Raw genomic sequence first — 22,413 nt, 5'->3', positions numbered from 1 at the left:
TCACGGAACACGTCAAGAGTCGTTATCTGACCTCCAAGTCAGGAGGTCATGGGTGTACGCACCATCGCAGACAGCTGAATCCATAGTCTAGTCCAGCACTCCCAGTGAGGAAGTGCTACATTTAGCAAGTCCAGTTTTCAGTCATATTAATGATGAATGAGCAACAGGATTTACTGAGGTGCAGGGACAGAAATCATAGGAATAAAGGCAAAAACTTTGGATGCTGTAAAACTGAAACAAACAGAGAGAATGCTGGCAAAACTCAGTAGCACTGGCAGCATCTGTAGAAAGTCAGAAGTCACACGACACCGGTTTATAGTCTAACAGGAAATCACAAGCTTTCTGAGTGTAGCCCCTTCGTCAGGTAAAGTACCCAGTGTCGTGTGACTTCTGACCTTCTCCACCCCAGCCCAACACCGGCACCTCCATAGCTTCTGTAGTGAGAGAAACAGAGTTATGGCTTCAAGTCTGATATGACTTCCTCAGAAGACTCTCATTTGATTCTGCCATAGAAAGCAGTTGAGGCCAAAACACTGAATGTTTTCCAGACAGACTGGATATAGTTCATAGGACTGAATGAATCAGAGAGTATGGGGAAAAAGTTGACTCAGCGTACCGAGTTGAATGCTTAGCCGTGATCATATTGAATGGTGGAGCAGACTGGATGGGCTAAATGGTCTACTCCTGCTCCTGTTTTCTATATTCCTATATTTATCGTGTTGTTTTCGTATACCTCGAATAAAGCAATTAATTGCTCCACCATTGGTGGGCATGCCCCCAGCCATCTGAGCCCTCAGCCAAATCTTCCCAAACTTAAACTTATCCCCTCTGATACCCCGTTTTGGACTGGAAAATCATCAATGACCCCTGAGTGATCACTGTAAGAATGAGAGGACAACTCCACAGCTGTTATAGCTTTGTCAGAGCTCCCTAGTGACCATGCTGCCTTAGATCTTGTGATTTCAATGTTTCAGCTCATGACCCGACTTGGGTTCCTGACCCCTGCTTTGGGAAACCCTGTTCGAAGTTCTGCAAATCCTTTTCTCTCCACCTCACTCCCCTACACTGGAAGGGTCATTCAACTCATTCCTGGGATGAAGAGCTTTGTCTTAAGAAGGAAGGTTGTCAAGGCTGGGCCTGCATCTATTGGAGTGTAGAAGAATGGGAGGTGATCTTATTGAAATCTACAAGATCCTGAAAGTGCGGATACTGAGAAAATGTTTCCCCTTCTGGGCAAGACTGTAATGAGTGGACACAGTTTAAAAATAATAGAGTCATCGAGTCATAGAGATGTACAGCACGGAAACAGACTCTTCGGTCCAACTCATCCATGCCGACCAGATATCCCAACCCAATTTAGTCCCACCTGCCAGCACCTGGCCCATATCCCTCCAAACCCTTTCTATTCATATACCCATCCAGATGCCTTTTAAATGTTGCAATTATAATTGCCTCCACCACTTCCTCTGGCAGCTCATTCCACACACGCATCACCCTCTGTGTGAAAAAGTTGTCCCTTAGGTCTCTTTTATATCTTTCCCCTCTCACCCTAAACCTATGCCCTCTAGTTCTGTACTCCCCCACCCCAGGGAAAAATACTTTGTCTATTTATCCTATCCATGCCCCTCATGACCTCTATAAGGTCATCCTTCAGCCTCCGATGCTGAGGGAAAATAGCCCTAGCCTATTCAACCTCTCCTTATAGCTCAAATCCTCCAACCCGGGCAACAGAGTTGTAAATCTTTTCTGAACCCTTTCAAGTTTCACAACATCTTTCCGATCGGAAGGAGGCCAGGATTGCAATCAATATTCCACCAGTGGCCTAACCAATGTTCTGTACAGCTGCAACATGACCTCCCAACTCCTGTACTCAATACTCTGACCAATAAAGGAAAGCATACCAAACACCTTCTTCACTATCATATCTACCTGCGACTCCACTTTGAAGGAGCTATGAACCTGCATTCCAAGATCTCTCAGCAACACTCCCGAAGACCTTACCATTAAGTGTATAAGTCCTGCTAAGATTTGCTTTCCCAAAATGCAGCACCTCACATTTATCTAAATTAAACTCCATCTGCCACTTCTCAGCCCATTGGCCCATCTGATCAAGATCCTATTGTAATCTGAGATAACCTTCTTCGTTGTCCACTACCCCTCCAATTTTGGTGTAATCTGCAAATTTACTAACTATATCTCTTATGCTCACATCCAAATCATTTACATAAGTGACAAAATAGTGGACCCAGCACCGATCCTTGTGGCACTCCACTGGTAACAGGCCTCCAGTCTGAAAAACAACCCTCCATCACCACCCTCTGTCTTCTACCTTTGAGCCAGTTCTGTATCCAAATGGTTAAAACGAAGATGAGGAGAAATCTTTTCTTTCAAAGAGTATTGAATTTTTGGAACTCACATCACCAGACAACAGTGGAGGCAATGTCATTGAATATATTTTTAAGGCAGATGTGAATAGATTCTCACCTAACAAAGGGATCAGTGGTTATTGGAAATTATCCAAAGTGGATGGCTGAGGTCACAATCAGATCAACCACGATCCTATTGGATGGCAGATCAGGCTAGAGGGGCTGAATGGCTTTTTCCCCATGCCTAATTCATTATTTTCTTGTTATTGATTAAGATGCTCCTTAAAAATTCACCAAGCTTCTGGTCATCTGTCCAAATATCTCCTGGTGTGGCTATGTGTCCCATTATTCTCACGTTGTTCCTCTGAAGCCTGCTTGGATATTTCACTCCAGTACAGACACTATCTAAATGAAGTAGAGAGTATGGTGCTGCAAAAGCACAGCAGGTCAGGCAGCATTTGAGGAGCAGGAGAATCGACGTTTCGTGCATATGCACGAAACGTCGATTCTCCTGCTCCTCAAATGCCGCCTGACCTGCTGTGCTTTTGCAGCACCACACTCTCAACTCTGATCTTCAGCATCTGCAGTCCTCGTTTTCTCCTAGTTGCTATCTGAATGAACACAAAACCAAAACATCATGGATGCTGGAGATATAATAGAAAGGGGGAGAAAAGGCTAGAAATCACAGCTGGTCAGGCAGCGTCAGTGAAATGGAGTTAACATTTTAGGTTGATGACCTTTCATCAGAACTGCGGAGAGATAGAAATCTAAGTGTTTTTAAGTCAGCGGGGGATGATGGTGAGAAGGGGCAGGAAGTACAAAATGGTGACATTGTGATACTATCCATGGGTGATAATCTGTGGGCCCTAAACTCTGGGGACACAGGTTCAAATCCCATCATAACAGCTGATGGAAATTAAATTCAATCATTAAACCCAGAACTGAAAGCTAGTCTTAGGGATGGTGACCATGACAACCATCAACAGTTGTAAAAACCAGTCAGGTTCACTAATGCCCTTTGGGAAAGCAAATTGACCATCTTTACCCCATCTGGACCTACATGTGATACGGCTGACTCTTAATTGCCCTCTGAAATGGCCTTGGACACCACTCTGTTTAAGGACCAATTAGGGATGGGAAGCACTTGACAACCACATCCATGGAAGGATAAACAAACAAAATGAGAAAAAGCTCTGCGATCAGGAGGGGGGGCAGGTGAGATTAAGCAACAAAGTTTTCTTGATGCAGCAGCCAAAAACAAATGAAATGAAATTGGTATTAAAATGAGGAATTAACAACTTGTGATGATGCTGCTCCTTTAACAAGGTCATGTTGTCCTTGATATTTTTCAGAGATGTCGTAAAAGACACAGACTCCGAAAAGTCTAAGTTGAAGTCCAAGATGAAAGCTTAGGCTGAGTTGACCTACTCACAGGTCCGACTCCTGTAGTCCCTTGGAAGGAACCTTCTTCAGTGTTGTTATTATAAGGGGGCATGTCACTTCTTATCACAACCCACGCAACAATCAATTTGGGAACAGGAAGGTGGAACTGAGATGAGGAAGGTTGTTAAGAAGGAAATCCCACCCTTCAGCCATCAACCTCACACCCAACCAGTTTAACAATCAAAGGGTGGAGTGGGGTGAGGAACAGCATTATAGTGATGGTGCCAGAGATGACAGGCTGTTGACCAGGAGGCATGGATTTAAATCCCACTGCATCAGTTTCAAATTCCTTAACAAATCTGGAGTATAAAATACACCATCAGCGATGGTGAGCATGATAACCATCATTGATCATAATAAACAAAAAGAGAAAATGCTGGAAAATCTCAGCAGGTCTGGCAGCACCTGTAAGGAGAGAAAAGAGCTGAAGTTTTGACCCTTTGACAAAGGCTCAGTTAGACTCAAAACGTCAGCTCTTTTCTCTCCATACAGATGCTGTCAGACCTGCTGAGATTTTCCAGCATTTTCTCTTTTGGTTTCAGATTCCAGCATCTGCAGTAATTTGCTTTTATTTTGGTCGTAATAAAAACCCATCTGATTCACTAAGTCCTTGAAGGAAGGGATTTGGTCGTCCTTTTCCTGTGTGACCTACGTGTGACTCCAGACCCACAACAATGTGGTTGATGCTTAATTGCCTTCTGTCATGGTCCTAGCAAGCCACTCGGTTCAAGGGTAATGAAGGGTGGACCATAAATACCCACATTGTGTGATGTTGACGTGCTGGCATTGAACTGATGTGAACAAAGTCAGAAGTCACATGACACCAGGTTATAGTCTGATAGGTTTATTTGAAATCATAAGCTTTTGGAGTGCTGACACTTCACCTGATGAAGGAGCAGTGCTCCGAAAGATTGTGATTTCATATAAACCCGACGGACTATAACCTAGTGTCATGTGACTTCTGACATTGCGTGAGACATTTAAAACTTCTCTTGACATCATAACACGAAACCAGATATTTGCTGGTCATTTTTCAATATTATTTATTGTAAAAAAATAAATTTTATAAGACATTATATACAAGTGTGTTTGAAACAGGTCACTTCCCACACAATTTAAAACATTCCAAAAAGCAGCAACAGAATAAAGTATTTCAGCTAATTACATGGGCATGGCTCACCAATACCCTTCTTTCCCGAAATGGGGAAATTATGAATATGGTGTTAGATTATTTTCCCCATGTTATTGTATCAATCTTTCTCCCATCCTATGTTTTTTCTTCAGTGCTCTCAACAGTTGAAATGAAGATTTGCAAAATATTGTCTCCTCTAGTTTGGGTGGGGAGGTGACCCCTAGCTCTAACACTTTGCGCTTTCAAGAGGACTCTGGCTCCCATCCTGCCTGGGAGTGAGAGTGATTCCATCATACAGATGGCAAGAATCTTGATAACACTGGGTCTTTGTTACCTCCTGGCTTCATTCTGTTGCTTCACGGGTGCATGTTGAAATCCCTAGCCTCGTTTTACACCCCCACTTATTTGTCCCTAGGTTTACCTCCAGTAGCTTGCCACGCCTGAAAGAAACATATTTATATAGTGCAGAGTGGAAAACACCTGGTCAAGATTTTCAGTTGTAGGGAAGGCTAGATGGAATACCACTATTTCTTCTGTAGTCCCAACATGTTAGAGCTATAGGCAGTCAATTGGCATTTGCTGCAGCTTGGATACAATGGGGTCCAAGTTCATTTTTGGGTACAATGCTTGTCCAATTTACCATTGCCCATTCCATTCTACATCTGAACATGAATTTACATCAACCAGGAGGGATAGGTACAAGGAGGGTAATGGACCCTGGCACTCTATAGGGCCTACAATGCTAGGGTTGAGAGCTGGACTGCTGTGCACAGGTCAAAATGCCAGGTGCCTCTGCTAGGGGCGGCACTCTTGATTTCTGCCCACTGTCAGTGCCTGAAATTGGCATCATAAATACTAATAAAGATACATCAAAACATCATCCCTTTCTCCATAAATGTTTACATAATCCACAATATCTACTTGGTATGGTCAGGTACAAGTCCACAGTGAGTTATTAGTTCATCCCAATCCTCAATACCCAAGATATGAATGAAAGGATTTGTATCCATTCTGCCCGTGATCAGCTGTTGAAGCAATTTTCCAAATGCAATGTATATGTGGGTATTCAGAGTTGATAGTGATCCAGAGGGGAGAGTTTGCACAAAGAACCTGGCATAGCACCAACTCAATGATTTATTGCAAAAGGGCCTATGTGAAACAAGACCACAATAAGGTCCATGAGCACATTGGTGGGTTTGACATGACATTTGGGAGAACGGGTATAATTAATGTTGCCATAACATTGAGATTGTCACTGCACCTGTCTCCCGCCTATCCACCATGAAGTTAAACTCTTGGGAAGTTAACAAAGTGAAGCTATGTCATTGTCATTCAGGCTTCAGTCCCACTCGCTGTGGGGCTCACCCCGAGCCTGAGTGGTGCTTCCTATTGAGAGATCCTCGGTTGAGAGGGGAGCTTAGCATCATGGGCCAAGGAGAAACTGGGTTCAGGCATCTCAGCTTCAGTTCCTGTACTATCTCCCTCTCAAGTCAACAGCAAAGGGTGTGATCTCAAGATGAGATTTGAACCCATCGACGACAAGATACCTTCTGGATTTTTGCACCATCCAGTAGTGTTGGCCTTGCACTCATACCATGTCGCAGTGCAATCTCTCACTCAACCTAGGGGCCCCCTAGGTGGGCCTGGCTGGAGTTAAAGCACCCCCAGGTAACAGTCTCTCTTCTCATCAGTTTATGTGTATAGACTAAACTGAAGTGACACTTTCAGTTTAGTGTCACTGAACTTTTTTTTCAGTGACACTAAAAAATAAATGGCCCAGCCCCCTCCCATGGGGTTATTTCTCAAACCATGTGTCTGTCATGAGTTAGGCAGGAGTCACCACTGGTCAATGGTTCATAGCTTCAGCCAGGACAAGTGGGAACAAAGAGATGATGTCCCATTCCCCACGACATATTAGCAACAAGCTAAATGAAGTTAACATGCTTCTCTTGCCCCTGTCCTGACTGTGAGAAGCAAGGGAATGTCCCAGTATTTCTGCCCATTTCTGTCCTCTAGTTCCTAAGTTCATGTGTAAGCTCCTGTCCCACTACTGCCCGGGCTGGTCCTTCACATTCCCCAGTTTCCTCATTTTCCACTAACATTTTCAACAGTATCTCGCAAAGTGCTGGTTTTTTAAGTTACAGTGAGCTCCACAGAGCTCCACATGAAACAGTCAGCATCCCGACTTATGGTGACTCATCCTCCAAGTGGCTAGATCTCCCGAGGATCTGTGGAAGGATGGGGTCGGTCTGTGGGCCATGGGGTGAGGAAAGATCACTGCTGTACGTATACTCTGTTTGTAAGTTCCTCTTCAATGGCACAGTCATTGTTTCAGTTGGAACATAAGTTGATGATCAGCTTTGAGTGTGTTCAGTGATCAGTGGAGGGAATGGCCTCTGATTTGAAGATCATCGTAGTCTAGAGGCATCTGTAAGAAAGGAAGAAGGGTCAGTATGTTTTCTTATCATTCTTGCCCTGTCTTTTCTTCCTCCCCTGAGGATGCTATAGCTACTGTTCTAGTTTTTATCAGCTAAGAGTATGAAGGATTATAGAGTCAAGGTGGCTAAATGGCATTAAATATGTGCAGAACAAGCTTGAGGGGCTGAATGGCCACTTCCCTTTTCCACATTCCACAAATGCTTCTTTCGGCACCTTAACCAAGTGGCTAGTCCTTACATTTGAGCTGAAATGAGGGACTGTCCAAAGGTTTGGCCCTTACTGGCCACTTAGCACTGTGTGCCATGGTCGCGTGAAAAGGGAAATCCCTATGATCACAGGATGGTTTCGTGCAGGAGGGTTTTTACCCCATCTAGTCTGTCCCAGCTCTCTGCAGGCGCAACTCACGTAATGTCCTTTCCCTTCCTTTGCGTCGACCCCCAGCACACTCTTCGGGGATGCATCCCAAATCCTATCCACTCTCTGTGTAAGGATTATTTTCCTCATATAGCCATCAATTCATTTGTCAATCCCCCGTGTCATCTCGTTCTCGATTCTTCTACCAATGGGACCAGTTTCTCTACTTTTTCCAGTTCTCTCATGAATTTGAATACCTTGATCAAATCTGCTCTCACCTTTCTCATTTTCAAGGAGGATAGACCCAATCTATCCAGGTTAAGTCCTTCCAAGTTCTCTCTAATTGACAAATCGGTGTGTGCAGACTCTCTGAGCAACTTTGCAGTCAGGAAGTATAAGTCCCTCATTCCTGGAAACAGTCTCATGTATCTTTTCTGCACTCTCAAACACCCTCACTGCTCACTGACTTGGCAACTCATCAGTCAGTTAGTTATTCAATTAGTTAGAGAGGCCTAATTCCAAGTCTTAACTTCTACATAAGTTAAGCTGCTAGAACAAGAATCTGCATGTTCTAATTTAGAATTGATCCTGCGTTGTGATAACAAAATAGCCAGAATGGATCTTATTTCGACCCAAGATAGACAAACTATGACAAATCTCCAAGTTGGAAATTGAAGAGGTGTGGATATGGTTGAGGCAGATTGTTAAGATTCAGTCTGTGGTTGAGGTCCTGACTGTGCATTATAGGTTTGTCCCACCTCACCTTCACCCAATGCTTGCACTCACAAGAATACTAAGCACAACATTTAGGCCCGACCCACCACTGCTAGCACTGAGTGTGTTGTATTGCAGTAGGCACTATCTTTAGGGTGAGATGTAAAACTGAGGCCGTGTATGCCCTCTGAGGTGGTGCTAAAAATCCCACAGTTGCCCTTTCAAGGAAGATCATTGGAGTTCTCCCTGGTCACCTGGAGCCAATGACCCTCAAGTAACACCACAACAACTTCAATCTGGTTGTCTCCAAATTGCCATTTGTGAGATTTTGCTGTCATCATCTTGTCTGCCTGTTTCCATTCATTACAAAGGTCACTTCAAAAGTGCTTCAATGGCTATAAGGGACTTTGAAAGACAGAAAGGCTTGCATTTATATATTGCCTCACATGACCTAAGGACATCTCAAGATACCTCACATCCCACAAAATACTTTGGAACTTCCCAAGATTGTGAATGGCGACATAAAAATGCAATACCTTGTTACGCTTGCTGTCTGAAGTGGGAGCCATGTCAGCCATGATCTAATTGAATGGCAGAGCTGGCCTGAGACGGGAGATGCTGAATGGCCTCCCACTGCTCTGATTTGCTCTCTCCCAACGCTTGCCTCATGCAGACGCACTTTTTTTTTTGCGAACCCGCGGTAGAGAGGCTCACCTCGCAGTCTGACCGGGCGTCCCACTCTGGCTCAGACTCGGAATCAGAGGACTCATACAGCGGGATCAGCGAGGAGTTGGTGAGCTGAGAGAGCTGCTCCCGGATCTGGAGGTCCGGCCGGCCTGCTGTCAGGTGGAAGGCCGTGCAGCTGTTGTACATTAACCGGTTGACATCCACGCCCCGCTCAATGAGGAGCTGAACCACCTCCCGATGCTGAAACTCCACCGCCAGGTGCAAGGGTGTCCTCCCACTGTTTGGTTCCTGTCAGCACAGCCACAGGGACAAGGTCACGGCTTATTCCAAGTACAATTCAAAAGGACATTAAAAAAAAACTTTCTTCCAATTTGATCCCTTCCACCTCAACCTGCAATCAGCACCTCACGCGGCCAGAATGTTTTGTGGGATCTTGCTAAGTGTAAAATGGCCTGCCCTTGAAAAGGCAGTCACCATCCTGATGATGAGAGGAGTTCTCCCCAAAGTCTTAGGGCCAAAATTTATCCCTCAACCTATCTAAGAATGAAAGGAATAGGAGCAGGAATAAACCACTCAGCCCCTCGTGTTTGCTTTGGCATTTAGTACAATCACGGCTGATCTCGGGTCTTCAACTCCATCTCCGATCCTCTCCCCACATCCCTCGATTCCCCAGGAGGTCAAAGCTCTGCCTACAAATGAACAATCTGCTCATTCTCGCTCATTATTCTGTGTCACAGCTTGTTTTGCACCAGCTGGCTGCCAGGTTTTCTACATTTCAATAGTGACTGCACGAACTTGAAAAAAAACTTAATCGGAATGTTCTGAAGTTGTAGTAGGTGCTATAGAAACGGGGACAATAGCATAGCAACAATGTTTGTGACCTTTCAATCCAGACTCCAGATCCACAGCAATGTGGTTAACTCTTAACTGCCCTCTGAAATGACTTAGAGAGCCACTTAGTTCAAGGGCAATTAGGGATGGGACCCTGACCTTGTCAGTGATGCCCATACCCTCAAAAACAATAAACAAAGTATTAATTTTTCCAGAAGGATTGACTGTAACCCATAGTATTGTGTAGGTAACACACACACTCATATGAGCTATTGTGGCACAATGTGTACTGTCCCTAAACTTGATCCAGAAGTCCTGGGTTCAAGTCCCACTCCACAACATCATGGCCAAGAAAGGCGTGTCTGTGTAAATCCTTCCAATGCACACCAATGGCGGCTAGTAAGAGCAGGACAGACTCCTGTTCAACTGTGTGATGTAAAAGACATTGGAGCCTCTCCCATCACTATCTCTAGCTCCAGTCGACAATATGCACATAAAAAAGTTAATGATTCGACATCAATTTGGACCCCCTGAGGCTTTGATCTGTAACACCAGGAGTGTGAGTGGGAAACGTACCTATAAGATTCTAAGAAATAGGAGCAGGAGTAGACCATTCGGCCCCTTGAGCCTCCTCTACTGTTCAATAGCATCAATGGCTGACCTGACATTCCTCACATCCACTCTCCTGCGTTTTCTTTACTGCTCAAGAATCTATCTATCTCAGCCTTAAATATACACAAGAACTCTGCCCCCACAGCTCTCTGTTGGCAAGGAGTTCCAAAGACTCCAGAGAAGAACTTCCTTCTCATCTCAGTCTTAAATTGGCACCCCTTTATTCTGAGATTATGCCCTCTGGTCCTAGACGTTCCCATGAGGGAAACATCCTTTCAGCATTTACTCCGTCAAGCCCCAACAGAATCCTGTATGTTTCAATGAGATCACCTCTCATTCTTCTAACTCAAGTGAGTAGGGTCTTACCTGAGCATTAATGTTGGCTCCTGAAGCTAGCAATCGCGCCACTGTTTCACACTCTCCTTTCATTGCCGCGATGTGAAGACATGTGTGACCTGTGGTGGAAAAAAATCAGTGTTTAATACTCAACTCACATGAGGTACAGTCAAGCCTTGCTCCTGTCTAAAAATTCCCTAATGAGCGAGATCGAAACTCCAGGTCAGGATGTTACTTCCCTACGTTGTGCTGAGTGAATGAACTCAATCTGGGCATTCACTTGGTCTCAGTTCCTCAAGGAGAGTTAAGTTGAGTTGGCTGATGATTACCTATGGGCAGCACAGTAGCTCAGTTGTTAGCACTGCTGCCTCACAGCACCAGGGATCCAGGTTGAATTCCAGCCTTGGGCGACTGTCTGTGTGGGGTTCGCACATTCTCTCTGTGTCTGCATGGGTTTCCTCCGAATGCTGTACTTTGCTCCCACAGTCCAAAGATGTGCAGGTTAGGGTATTGGCCATACTAAATTGCCCATAGTGTTCAGGGATGTGCAGGCTCGGTGCCTTAGGGGTAAATGAAGAGGAATAGGGTAAGTGAATGGGTCTGGGTGGGTTACTCTTCAGAGGGTCAGTGTAGCCTTGTTAAGTCGAATGGCCTGTTTCCACACTGTAGGGATTTTATGATAACAGCAAGTGTGTTTCCCTCCATGCACAACTCAGGCAAGGAGAGGATCAGATTTGAATGTGATGCTCCTAATGTTGAACAGTCTGAACACTGTATAGGATCAGACATGAGGAACAGTAGGCTGGGTGGGCAAGTGAAGAGCAAACACTACCTACCCCAGTCCCTAACCTCATCATATCCCAGAACTATTATACACACCAGCAATGAGTCATGGATTTACACAGAATGTCTGCTGCAGAATAAGGTCGTTTAATCCAACTATATTGTCCTGGTGTTTATGCCCCATACAATTCACCTCCCATTCCACCCTTCTCATCTCAGACCTTAACAGCTCATTTTATCACTTTTTCTTTCATGAGGTTCTCTGGTTTCATTTTTGAATGCATCCAATCCATTTGCCTCCACCACATTCCAACCATTCTTTGAGTAAAGAGGTTTCTCTTTATTTCCACAGCGTATTTAATAATGACTGCCTTAAATGTTTGCCTCCTAGTTTTTGGAATTTCCCTTAAGCAGAAACATTCTCTCCACTGTCCAACACATACTATAAACCTCCAGCTGGTATTCTCGATATTCCATAGAGAAATAACCAAACCTATGTAATCCTCCCAACAGCTACAATTCCTCAGCTTACTCATTCATGGGATGGTTGTGTCCACTGGCATGGCCAGGATTTGTCACCCATCCTATGAACGGAGTGATTTGTTCAACTGTTTCAGAGGGCAGTTAAGAGTCAACCACATTGCTCTGGGTCTGGAGTCGCACGGAGATCGGACTGGGTAAGGATAGCAGTTTCCTTCCCTAAAGCACATTAGTGAACCACAGGGGTTTTTCCAACAATGATTGAGACTAGATTTTTAACTCCAGATTTTATTAATTGAATTTTAACTCCACCAGATGCTATGATGGGACTTGAACCCATGATTTCATTGCATTAGCCTTGACCTAAGCAGTGCAGTGGCTCAGTGGTTAGCATTACTGCCTCACAGTGCGAGGGACCTGGGTTTAATTCCATCCTTGGGTAACTGTCTGTATTGAGTTACACATTCTTCCCATGTCCGTGTGGGTTTCCTACGGGTGCTCTGGTTTCCTCCCACAGTCCAAAGATGTATGGGTTAGAGTGTATTGGCTATGATAAATTGCCCATAGCATCTGGGGCTGTGCAGGCTAGGTGGATTGGCCATGGGAAATGCAGGGTTACGGGAATGGGGGAGGAGGATTGTGCCTGGGTGGGATGCTCTTCAGGGGGTCAGTGGAAACTCGATGGGGCAAATGGCCTGCTCCCATACTGTAGGGAGTCTATGACCTAGGTTACTCATTCAGTGACATTCCCACTATATCACCATCTCTCTGTACTGGCACTTTCTCCAGTGTTGCCACGTAAAATTCCCTCTAAGATTTAGTTGCTGTGCACAGTTAATTTATTTGCATTGGGCTCCTTGAAATGCATGGCTGCTCAAATGGATTATTTAATTGCCTAATCAGGTCTGGATAAAACCCTTTGATGTGCACACCCAGGCATCTTGGTGGCACCCATGCTGTAGGCCCTTCCAATCGTATAGAGACCAAGACTGTGCAAGTGGGAGAGAGCTGGTGAGAAAGGAGGACGGTCATTAAGCCTTATCATGGCGTTACTCATGCATTGCTGTAACATGTTCAGCTGGGTTAGTGGGCAAGTCAAAGAGTGTGGTGTTGGAAAAGCACACCCATTCAGGCAGCATCCAAGGAGCAGGCGAATCAATGTTTCGAGCATAAACCCTTTAACGTTGGCTCTGCTGCTCCTCAGATGCTGCCTGACCAGCTGGGCTTTTCCAGCACCACACTCTCCAGCATCTGCCGTCCTCACTTTTTTCCTGGGTCAGTGGGCAAGCCAAGTGAGCAAAGAAATTACCGCTGTAATTACGCCATTCCAGATCCTGTGCTTGCCGCTGTTGGGTGATGTTGCTGGTGCCCATCGGATCGAGGAGTGCATCAACGCAGTCCAGGTCCCCCTGCTCGCAGGCCAGGTGCAGCGGGGTATTCCCGAAGCTGTCTAAACTCTCCAGGTCCGCCCCAGCCTGTGCCAGCTCCCTGGTCACTCCCGGCATCCTCATGATCACTGACAAATGCAAAGGGCTCTGGAAAAGGGTGAGGAAATAAATAAAAAGTGTGAAACCTTCGGAGAAATCAACGACTGATTCCCCATTGCCGCAGGAGCAAAGATAAAGTGAGGAAGTCTCCGGAAGATAGGAACTGACAGATTACGGATTAACACTGACTAGCCTTTGTTGAAAATCCCTTATTGCCCTCGAACTAGACACTGATTGGCTGAGAGAGGAAGGATGTGTGGAGATGGACTTTCTGAATACAAGGTCCTACCTATTACTGTATGGAACATCCAGCAACAAGTAAGTAAGAGAGGAACAACATCGCATCTTCACACCAGGCACTTTATAGACTTAATATTGAGTTGTGAATCCACTCTCATTCCATCTGTTTCTTTTAGTTTCACTTGTCACATTTTGTGTCACCATGTTTTCTCTCCCTTCCCCCCTACTCCAGGGGGATTACCTGCTCTTTCCAGTCTGGACACAGCATTGTTCTGCCATGCTCACATTCCAATCACTTAATCTAAACAATCAAAGTCCTTTCTCGCCTGGCACTCCACCCTCTCTCCCCTCAACACCACCCACGCCCCCCACCCCCCTCATCAAATATTGCATTAATGTTGCCTTCTCCATATTTCACTTCAGCTCTGAAGCCCAAAACATTAGCCTGCTCTCTCTCTCTCTCCATGGATGCAACCTGACCTGCTGTGATTCCAGGATTTTTTGTTTTCAGTGCAGATTCCAGCATCTGCAGTAACTTGCTCCCATAAAGTGCAAGTAAACTCCACTGCAAACCCATGCGATAATCTCAAATTGGCACACTCGTCATTATTCTGCAACTGGCATAAAGTGTAAGTAAACTCCACTGCAAACCCATGCGATAATCTCAAATTGGCACACTCGTGATTATTCAGCAATTGGTGTCCAATCACAGAAACGCATCTATCGGCCAATGTTATGAAAGCACAGGCTGGCCTTCCTTTCTCCCAATGTCCCTTGTTAACGCCACTTTCAACTAGACGTGGGAGGAAGGACAAAAGGGAGACTCACCTGTCGGGACTTGTTGCGGATGTCAATAACGGATGGTTCAGACCGCAAGAGGAAATTGGCAATGTCAGGGCGCTGGTGCAGAATTGCCAGATGGAGGAACCTGGGAGAAAAGAGGAAGGACACAGAGAGAGAGAGAGAGAGAGAGAGAGAGAGAGAGAGAGAGAGGTTAATAAAGGGTGAACAGGGTGAAATGGTGCAGAGTGCAAATTTCCTGAGAAAATGCAGCGTGCCTAAACTCAGGTCCCACTTTGGAATTGAGTAACAGTTTCCACATTAACTGGCAGTCGTACAATTAAAGCACAAGCAAAATATTGATGCATCATCTTTAAGCGGGGAATTCCAAGAATCATTCTTACTGGAAATGAACCAACCTTTTCAATAAGAGGGGAAGGGAAGTCAAAAACAGAACACATTTACATCCAGAGTTTTGCTTCCTTCTTATCCAATTTCCTTCCACATCCAAACAACAACAACTTGCACTTATATATCACTTTTAACTATGACAAGAAAGTCCCAGGGTTTGTTCTAGGACAATATTTGGCATAAACGTGCATTTGCATAGTATCTTATTAGCCGTGAGGCACTTTCTAATTGTTATCAAATAGAATTTGACACTATAAGGCCAAAGATGTAGGAGCTGAAATCGGCCATTCAGTCCATCGAGTCTAGGCAGAAGTGGGTACTGCAGGTGCTGGAGATTAGAGTCAAGATTAGAGTGGTTCTGGAAAAGTACAGCAGTTCAGGCAGCATCTGAGGAGCAGGAAAATCGACGTTTCGGACAAAAGCCCTTCATCTGGAACTTTTGCCCGAAACGTTGATTTTCCTGCTCCTCGGATGCTACCTGACCTGCTGTACTTTTCCAGCTCCACTCTAATCTTGAGTCCATCGAGCCTGCTATGGCATTCAATGAGATCATGGCTGATCTGATCTCAATTCTCAACTCCACTTTCCTGCATAATCATTGATACCCTTACTGATGAAAAATCGATCTCAGCCTTGAATATACTCAATGACCCAGCCTTGTCAGCCATCAGTGGTAAAGAATTCCACAGATTCACTATCCAGTATCCTTATCTATGTTTTAAATCGGTGATTCCTTATCCTGTGGTTTGCACTCTCCCACAAAGCGAAGCAACCTTACTGCTTCTACCCTGTCAAGTCCCCCAAGCATCTTATGTTTCAATAAGGACACCTATCATTTTTTCCTCAATTCTAATGAGTGTGACCCAACATCTCCTCTTTACTCAGGACCAACCTAATAAACCCTCTCTAGACTGCCTCCAGTGCTTGTATATTAAGCCAAAATCTAAGGATTCTTAGCTAAATCTGAGGAAATATTAGGATGGATGACAATACATTTGGTAAACGACATAGGTTGTAAGGGAGGAAAGAGAATTGGAGAGATACCAGGAGGGGATTCCAGAGCATAGGGCATAATTTGAACATTAGCAAGAAAATACCTCTTAAGCATGTCCTTGATTTCCTCACCCTCCACTAATGAAGACCATGCCTTTAGTCTCCTAGGCTCCGACACTGAATTCTCTCCCTAAATCTTCCTGCTTCTCTCTCCTTTTTTTTAGATGTCCCCACCTCTTTATTCAAGCATTTGGATGCCTAGGAGACACCTTGGGAATTTTTTCCCACATTGAACACAAATGCAAATGGATGTTTCCTCCATTACAACCTCTGCTTTTTACCAAATGTACTGTCATCCATGCTAATATTTTGTCAAGTTTAGCTAAGTGTACTTAGATTTTGGCTTAATATTGGAGGCAGTCTAGAGGATTGCACCCTGTCCTTTTGCTAATTTTAAAATTTGTTGGTGCAGATTTAGTGGTCACCAAAATGCATATCCTCTCGAAGCTCATTGAAGCACGAGCAAGTGAACAGGTGAGTCATTTCGTCCAAGCTCGGGGAGTGTTTCACTTCTGTACCACTCATTCTGAGTCCTCTCAGAGTGTGATGGTGAAAGGCGAAGTTTTTCTCGTTTCCACCTCCAAGGCTGTATGCATTCCCATCGAGGCATTTCCACCTGGGTTTCCCCGGCCTCTGCTTCGAAACCGAGCCGGTTCAAAACAGGAATGGCCCAAAATCGCTCTTCATTAACCTATGCTGAGTTAGCGAGTCTGAGTCAGAACGGATGGACATTGCCAACAGTCTGAACATTAAGCAAAGTTATTCACCTGCCATAGCAGCCTAACTAAATATTTAGTTAATGGTGTAGCTTAGCAAAAAGAAATAATAATTTGAATTCTCACGATGAGGAGGAACCAGTATTGGACTGGGGTGTGGACAAAGTTAAAAATCACACAACACCAGGGTATAGGCCAACAGATTTATTGGAACTTCTGGCTTTCGAAGCGCTGCTCCTTTGTCAGGTTGTGATTTTTAACTTTAATTCTCACATCAAAGTGAGTTGTGTTACACTTGATTTGTACAAGAATAGATCATCTCTATTTTCACAGCTCCAACCCCAGTGATAAGCCAGGTAAGGAATACTCAAGCGAACTGGAGGTATTTTCCCAACATTTCCTCACATGGAATTTCCATGGACTTTATCAAGAAACACAGGGACTTTTACCAACAGGAAATGGGAGATTTTGAAGTACATGAGAAGTGGGATAATCTTGGAAACAGGTCAATGAGTCCATGCTGATATTTAAACTACACACTTGTTTCCTGTTGTCATCCTTCAGCTCACCCCTTCCTGTTTATCACGGTATCCTTTTCTCCCTCTCCCTGCTTCTCCTTAAAGGCACAAATAAATGCAAGATGCTGCAGATTGTGGAAATCGAAAAGAAATTACACGAGTAACTCAGCGGGAACTCAGTTCTGAAGATATCATATTAAATTTGAAACATTAACTCTGCTTTCCCTCCAAGGATGCTGCCAGACCTGCTCAGTTTCTCCAGCGCTTTCTGCTTTTATCCCCTCTGCATTTCGGCTATTCCTCTCCTCAAGGGAGTGAGTTCCACATTGTCCCCACTGTCCAAGTAAAGACGCTTCTCTTGTACACTCGATTGAAGTGATAACTCAAATTCACAGTCCCTGGTTCTACTCTCCCAACAAGGCCATCTCCCATTCATTCATTATTTTTAATGCACTCAATCTGAGCTTAGTCCTTTACTTGAGAGAAAACAGCCCCTGTCTTAGTGGTTGTTCAGCAGTGTAAAGGCCTTAGCTGGAGCACATTTGTCCTAATTATTAGGTAAAAAATGGGGTTTTTTTGGTTAGCAAGAAATGGAACACCAAAAGACAGACAACCGGAAGCAATCATGTGTTTAGATGGTGACAGTGTTAATGTGGCAGATGTCGTTACTAAATGGGAGCCGTACAGTCCCTGTTTAGTGATGTGTGAGAGGGAATCAGCCTGGTTTTTCCTTCCCTGGTCACTAACCAGGGAAGTGGAGCAAAATGCCCACTTTCCAAACCTGTGACCTCAATCCACCACATGGACGGCCAATGCATGGGAACACCACCCCCTGCAAGTTCCCTTCCAAGATATGCACCACCCTGACTTGGAAATATTTCGCCATTCCTTCACTGTCATTGAGTCATTGTCTCCCTAACAACACCGTGAATGCTCATGCACCCCAAGGACTGCAGTGACTCAAGTTTGCAACTCATACCAGCTTCTCAAGGGGGCAATTAGAGATGGGCAACAAACACTCCTCTAGGCAGTGATGCCCACACACCCGACAACAAACGAGAAAAATTCTGGATAGAAGAAAATAGAAGCAGGAAGGTTCAAAATAAGGCGGGGATTTAGGACTGAATTGAGGAGGAACTTATTCACCCAAAGGGTTATGAATCTGTGGAATTCCCCGCCCAGTGAAGCAGCTGAGGCTACCTTGTTGAATGTTAGATTCAGAGATAGATTTTTGAATTAAGGGTTATGGTGAACGGGCGTGTAAGTGGAGCTGAGTCCAGAAAAAGATCAGCCGTGATCTTATTGAATGGCACAGCAAGCTCGATGGGCCGAATGGCTTACTCCTGCTCCTATTTCTGACATTCTTATGCAATTAAAGTGCATCATTCTTCTCTCTGTCTCTTTCACATTCTCTTTCTCCCACATATAGATTCTTTCCTGCTCCATTCCTGTACTTGGCAAACGGTAAGGACTGAATCCCTCCTTTTCATTCTGCACATAATCCCTGGCCAAGGCAGAGAATCAAGATCTATTGCAAGGGAGCCAATATGTTCCTGAAAATGCAACTCCAGCTCAGGCCAGTAATGGCATTTCCAAACTTTGCTGGATTTTATTCAAAGCGGTCTTTCCCTCTGTGCAGTAAACAGTGGTCAGAACAGAATAAGATTGACCAGAATAAAGGCGAGACTTTGAGTGCCCATCTATGAGATCTGCTCCCACTCAGGACAGTTAATCACAAATGTCTGGGCCAACTGCACCAGTTGCTGTGCCAAGGGAGTGCCACGCTGTCAGAGGCGGATAACGTGCAGGGTGGTTGGCTCAATCCGAGTTCTCTAAACTGGATTAGACTGGTTCCAAAGAGGAGTCCTATTGATTCAAAAAGATTGGGCAAGGGCTACTTCCGCCAAGGTGGGATGAAGGATCTCCTTCCAGCCCGGAATTCTTAACCAAAATTCCTCCATGGAGAGGAATCAGAATTAACGTTTCAGGGTCGGGTGACCCTTCTCCAAAACCCATTCATTAACTCTGTCTCCCCATCTAGTTGTAAAAGCAATTGCTGGAAAAGCTCAGCAAGTCTGGCAGCACTCTGTGGAGGAAAATCAGAGTTAACGCCTGGAGCCTGGTGATCCTTGCTCAGAACCCAGGAAGGGTCACCAGACCCGAACGGTTAACCCCGATTTCTGTCCAGAGACCTGCTGAGCTTTTCCAACAGATGCCGTCTTTGCCCCCATTTACCTGTGCTGCCAGACACTTGTCCGGCACTGCTGCCTGCCAGTACCCTAGCAAAAGCGGATCACCTGACCATCCTCACGTTTCTGCTTGTGGGATCTTCCCGTGCACCAAGCTCCCGCATTGCGACAACTGCACTCTCGAGAGCACCACGGGGTGGTGAAAGGGCACCGTGTCATTGTTGCTTTCCCTCGCCTGAAGGTTAAGCATCAGACCTGGTTCCCCCCTACCCCCTACCCCGACCCTCCAAGCGAATTGGAGTTCATTTTCACCAAGGTTGAGGCGACTTTGAATCTTACGTGTCTCCGTCTTCAGTCCTGAACTTTGTCCAACTCTGGAGTGGTCTGCCCACACTCCCACCGGCGATGTTCAGGTTAACCAGCTGGTCAGTGACACTGCCCAGACTCTCGTCCGCTTCTTTCATGGAATCGATACCACTGTCCAGTCTCTCGCCTTCCAGCCCGGGCTTGGCGTCCTGGAGTTTGCCATCTCTGTCACTGGCCCGGAATTCCCTGAAATTGACTGAGACATCACCCATTTTTTCCTCACACACACACGACTAAAACAAAAAGAAACACTTTCTTGCTACTTTTGAGGACAAAGCCCACACACGCACATACCCTTCTCCGGAATATCGCACAAAATTAAGATCAGCAAATGTAGGCGGAGACAATTATATATATATATATAGATATAAACTCCGCCTCTCTATGACTCTAAAAGTGGGGGATTACCACAGACGTGATTCCGGGTGCTTTTTACAAATGACTAATTATATTACTGTACTGTACTGTCTTTTCTACATCCCCTGACCTTTTTTTTTCTCCTTTACTTTATTTCCTCATCTTGGACTCTCCTTTTGTTTAAAGAAACACCCTAAACCTTTTCAAGTGACCTGCATTTCAAATTTAATGGAAACGGAAGGAAATGGTTTTTCAACATTTCCTGTCACTTATACCCACACAAAAAAATTGGGGGCTAGGTAACTTAAAATAGAAGTCCCCTCCCTCCTGTGCATATTTATAATTGCAGCAAATTTTTCTAAAAAATAAATTCAGAACATTGAGAGATCTGTTTTTAGTACCAGTGGAAGTTAGGGGATGATGTGAAGGACATTTTCTTTTGTTAAAATAATCAGAAGAAATTGAAAAGCATTTTTAAAATTCTTTTCTCCCTTTGTTTTCAATTTGGAGCAACTGGGGAAAAAAAACAGTATGTTTATAGGAAAGGGTTTGGAGGGATATGGGCCAGGAGCAGGCAGGTAGGACTAGTTAAATTTGGGATTATGGTTGGCATGGATTGGTTGGACCAAAGGGTCTGTTTCTGTGCTGCATGACTCTATTTTGTGTTGTAGATTCCTCAGTTGGAGTTGCCCAGGGAGCACACACTCTATACAGTATCACAGAATTATGACTGAACAGGAGGCCATTCAGCCCATTGTGCAAGGCCTATTATCTAATCCAGCTCTTTAGTCCAGTGCCAACTCCCTTCCTTTTCCCCAAATCACTACACACGTTACTATCTGAAAACAAAACATCCTGAAATATCTGCATGCTGGCTGGTATCCCATCATCAAGTCACTCTTTATTTACTTATGCTCAGTACACTTGGCTGTGACCAGCCAGCTCAGAGTCAGTCCCTGAAGTGAGGAGCTTTTGAATCTCCTGTTTCTTTTTCCCCCTTTTTTTTAATCCCCGTCAAAGGGGGGGGAAAGAGTCCTTGCCTTGCACGAGCACACATTCACACTCCAGCTCTCAAAAGGAAAACACCCAAGTGGCCAAATCTCCGTTTTTTTTCTTTTTTTTAAAACCCCAACACTACCACCTAACTGCGGTAGTGCTTATTTTTTTCCCCCAACACCTATGGTGTGCATGTGCAGGTGTGAGGCACAGTGAGAGACACAAGGTGCACGAATCTTTATTCAATTTCCACCACCAGGAAGATAGGAAAACACCCGAGTGGCCAGTGACAAGCACTGCCCTTCACAAAAGGGCAATGCTGTGTGATCAAACAGTGAAGGGGAGGGTAGGGACTAAATCAAAATAGAGTTGGAGGGAGAAATAACGCACTCCACTCCCTGCGGCGCCCACCTCTCCCTGAACAACTCCAGGGTGTCGGTGGACACCACGTGCTCCTTCTCCAAGGACACCCGGGCTCTAACGTAACCCCGGAAGAGAGGCAGGCAGTCGGCCCTAACGACCCCCTCCACGGCCCGCTGCCTGGACCTGTTGATGGCCAGGCCCAGGAGCAGACCCACGAGGAGGTCTTCGGACCTGCCCTCCCCCCTCCGTACCGGGTGCCCGAAGATCAGGAGCGTGGGACTGAAGTGCAACCAAAAGCAGAGGAGGAGGAGGTTTTTGGAGAAAGTCAAAAAGGGAGTGCAAACACCCAATATATACATGGTCCACGGACCCCACAGCGCCATAGAACAAGCAGTTGGGCCGGGGGTCCGTGAACCAGCGTATTCTGCGGTTGCAGGGAACCACTCGTGCAGCGCCCTCCATTCCCGAAAGGTGGGTGGGGGGGGGGGGGGGGGGGAAAAAGGAGGGAGGACTCCTGCATAGAGAGACCCCACTGGGGATCCCCACCGTCCGGTGGCAGATGGGCACGTCAAGGCGTGTCCAGATGGTGGATGAGGGAGAAGAGGTGGACCGTGTGCAGCAGCAGTTGATACAGGACCCGCCTTTTTACGCCCTGAAAAAGGGAACAAAATTAAAATTCCAGAGGTGGCTCAGGTTGTGGGGCACAGGCTCCTGCGGGAAGTACAGGAACTTGGGGCCAATGTGAAATTCCGTCCGGGCT

General features: G+C 45.3%; 1 protein-coding gene across 1 annotated transcript; it reads right to left on the bottom strand.

The window, feature by feature from the left end:
* Positions 1-4,887: 4,887 nt before the first annotated feature.
* On the bottom strand, positions 4,888-20,269 carry LOC140454586 (NF-kappa-B inhibitor alpha-like). The gene is made up of 6 exons (XM_072549448.1): positions 19,911-20,269; positions 14,733-14,832; positions 13,487-13,712; positions 10,945-11,033; positions 9,163-9,423; positions 4,888-7,369 (listed from the first exon to the last, which is right to left on the bottom strand). Exons 1-6 carry the CDS (start codon positions 20,147-20,149, stop codon positions 7,319-7,321), a joined length of 966 nt encoding a protein of 321 aa, XP_072405549.1. The 5' UTR covers positions 20,150-20,269; the 3' UTR covers positions 4,888-7,318.
* Between the last annotated feature and the right edge of the window lie 2,144 nt (positions 20,270-22,413).

Source organism: Chiloscyllium punctatum, chromosome 29 (genome assembly GCF_047496795.1).
Source record: "Chiloscyllium punctatum isolate Juve2018m chromosome 29, sChiPun1.3, whole genome shotgun sequence".
Classification (NCBI taxonomy): domain Eukaryota; kingdom Metazoa; phylum Chordata; class Chondrichthyes; order Orectolobiformes; family Hemiscylliidae; genus Chiloscyllium; species Chiloscyllium punctatum.
The sequence above is the reverse complement of the archived record's forward strand: the minus strand, read 5'-3'. Positions and strand labels throughout refer to the sequence as shown.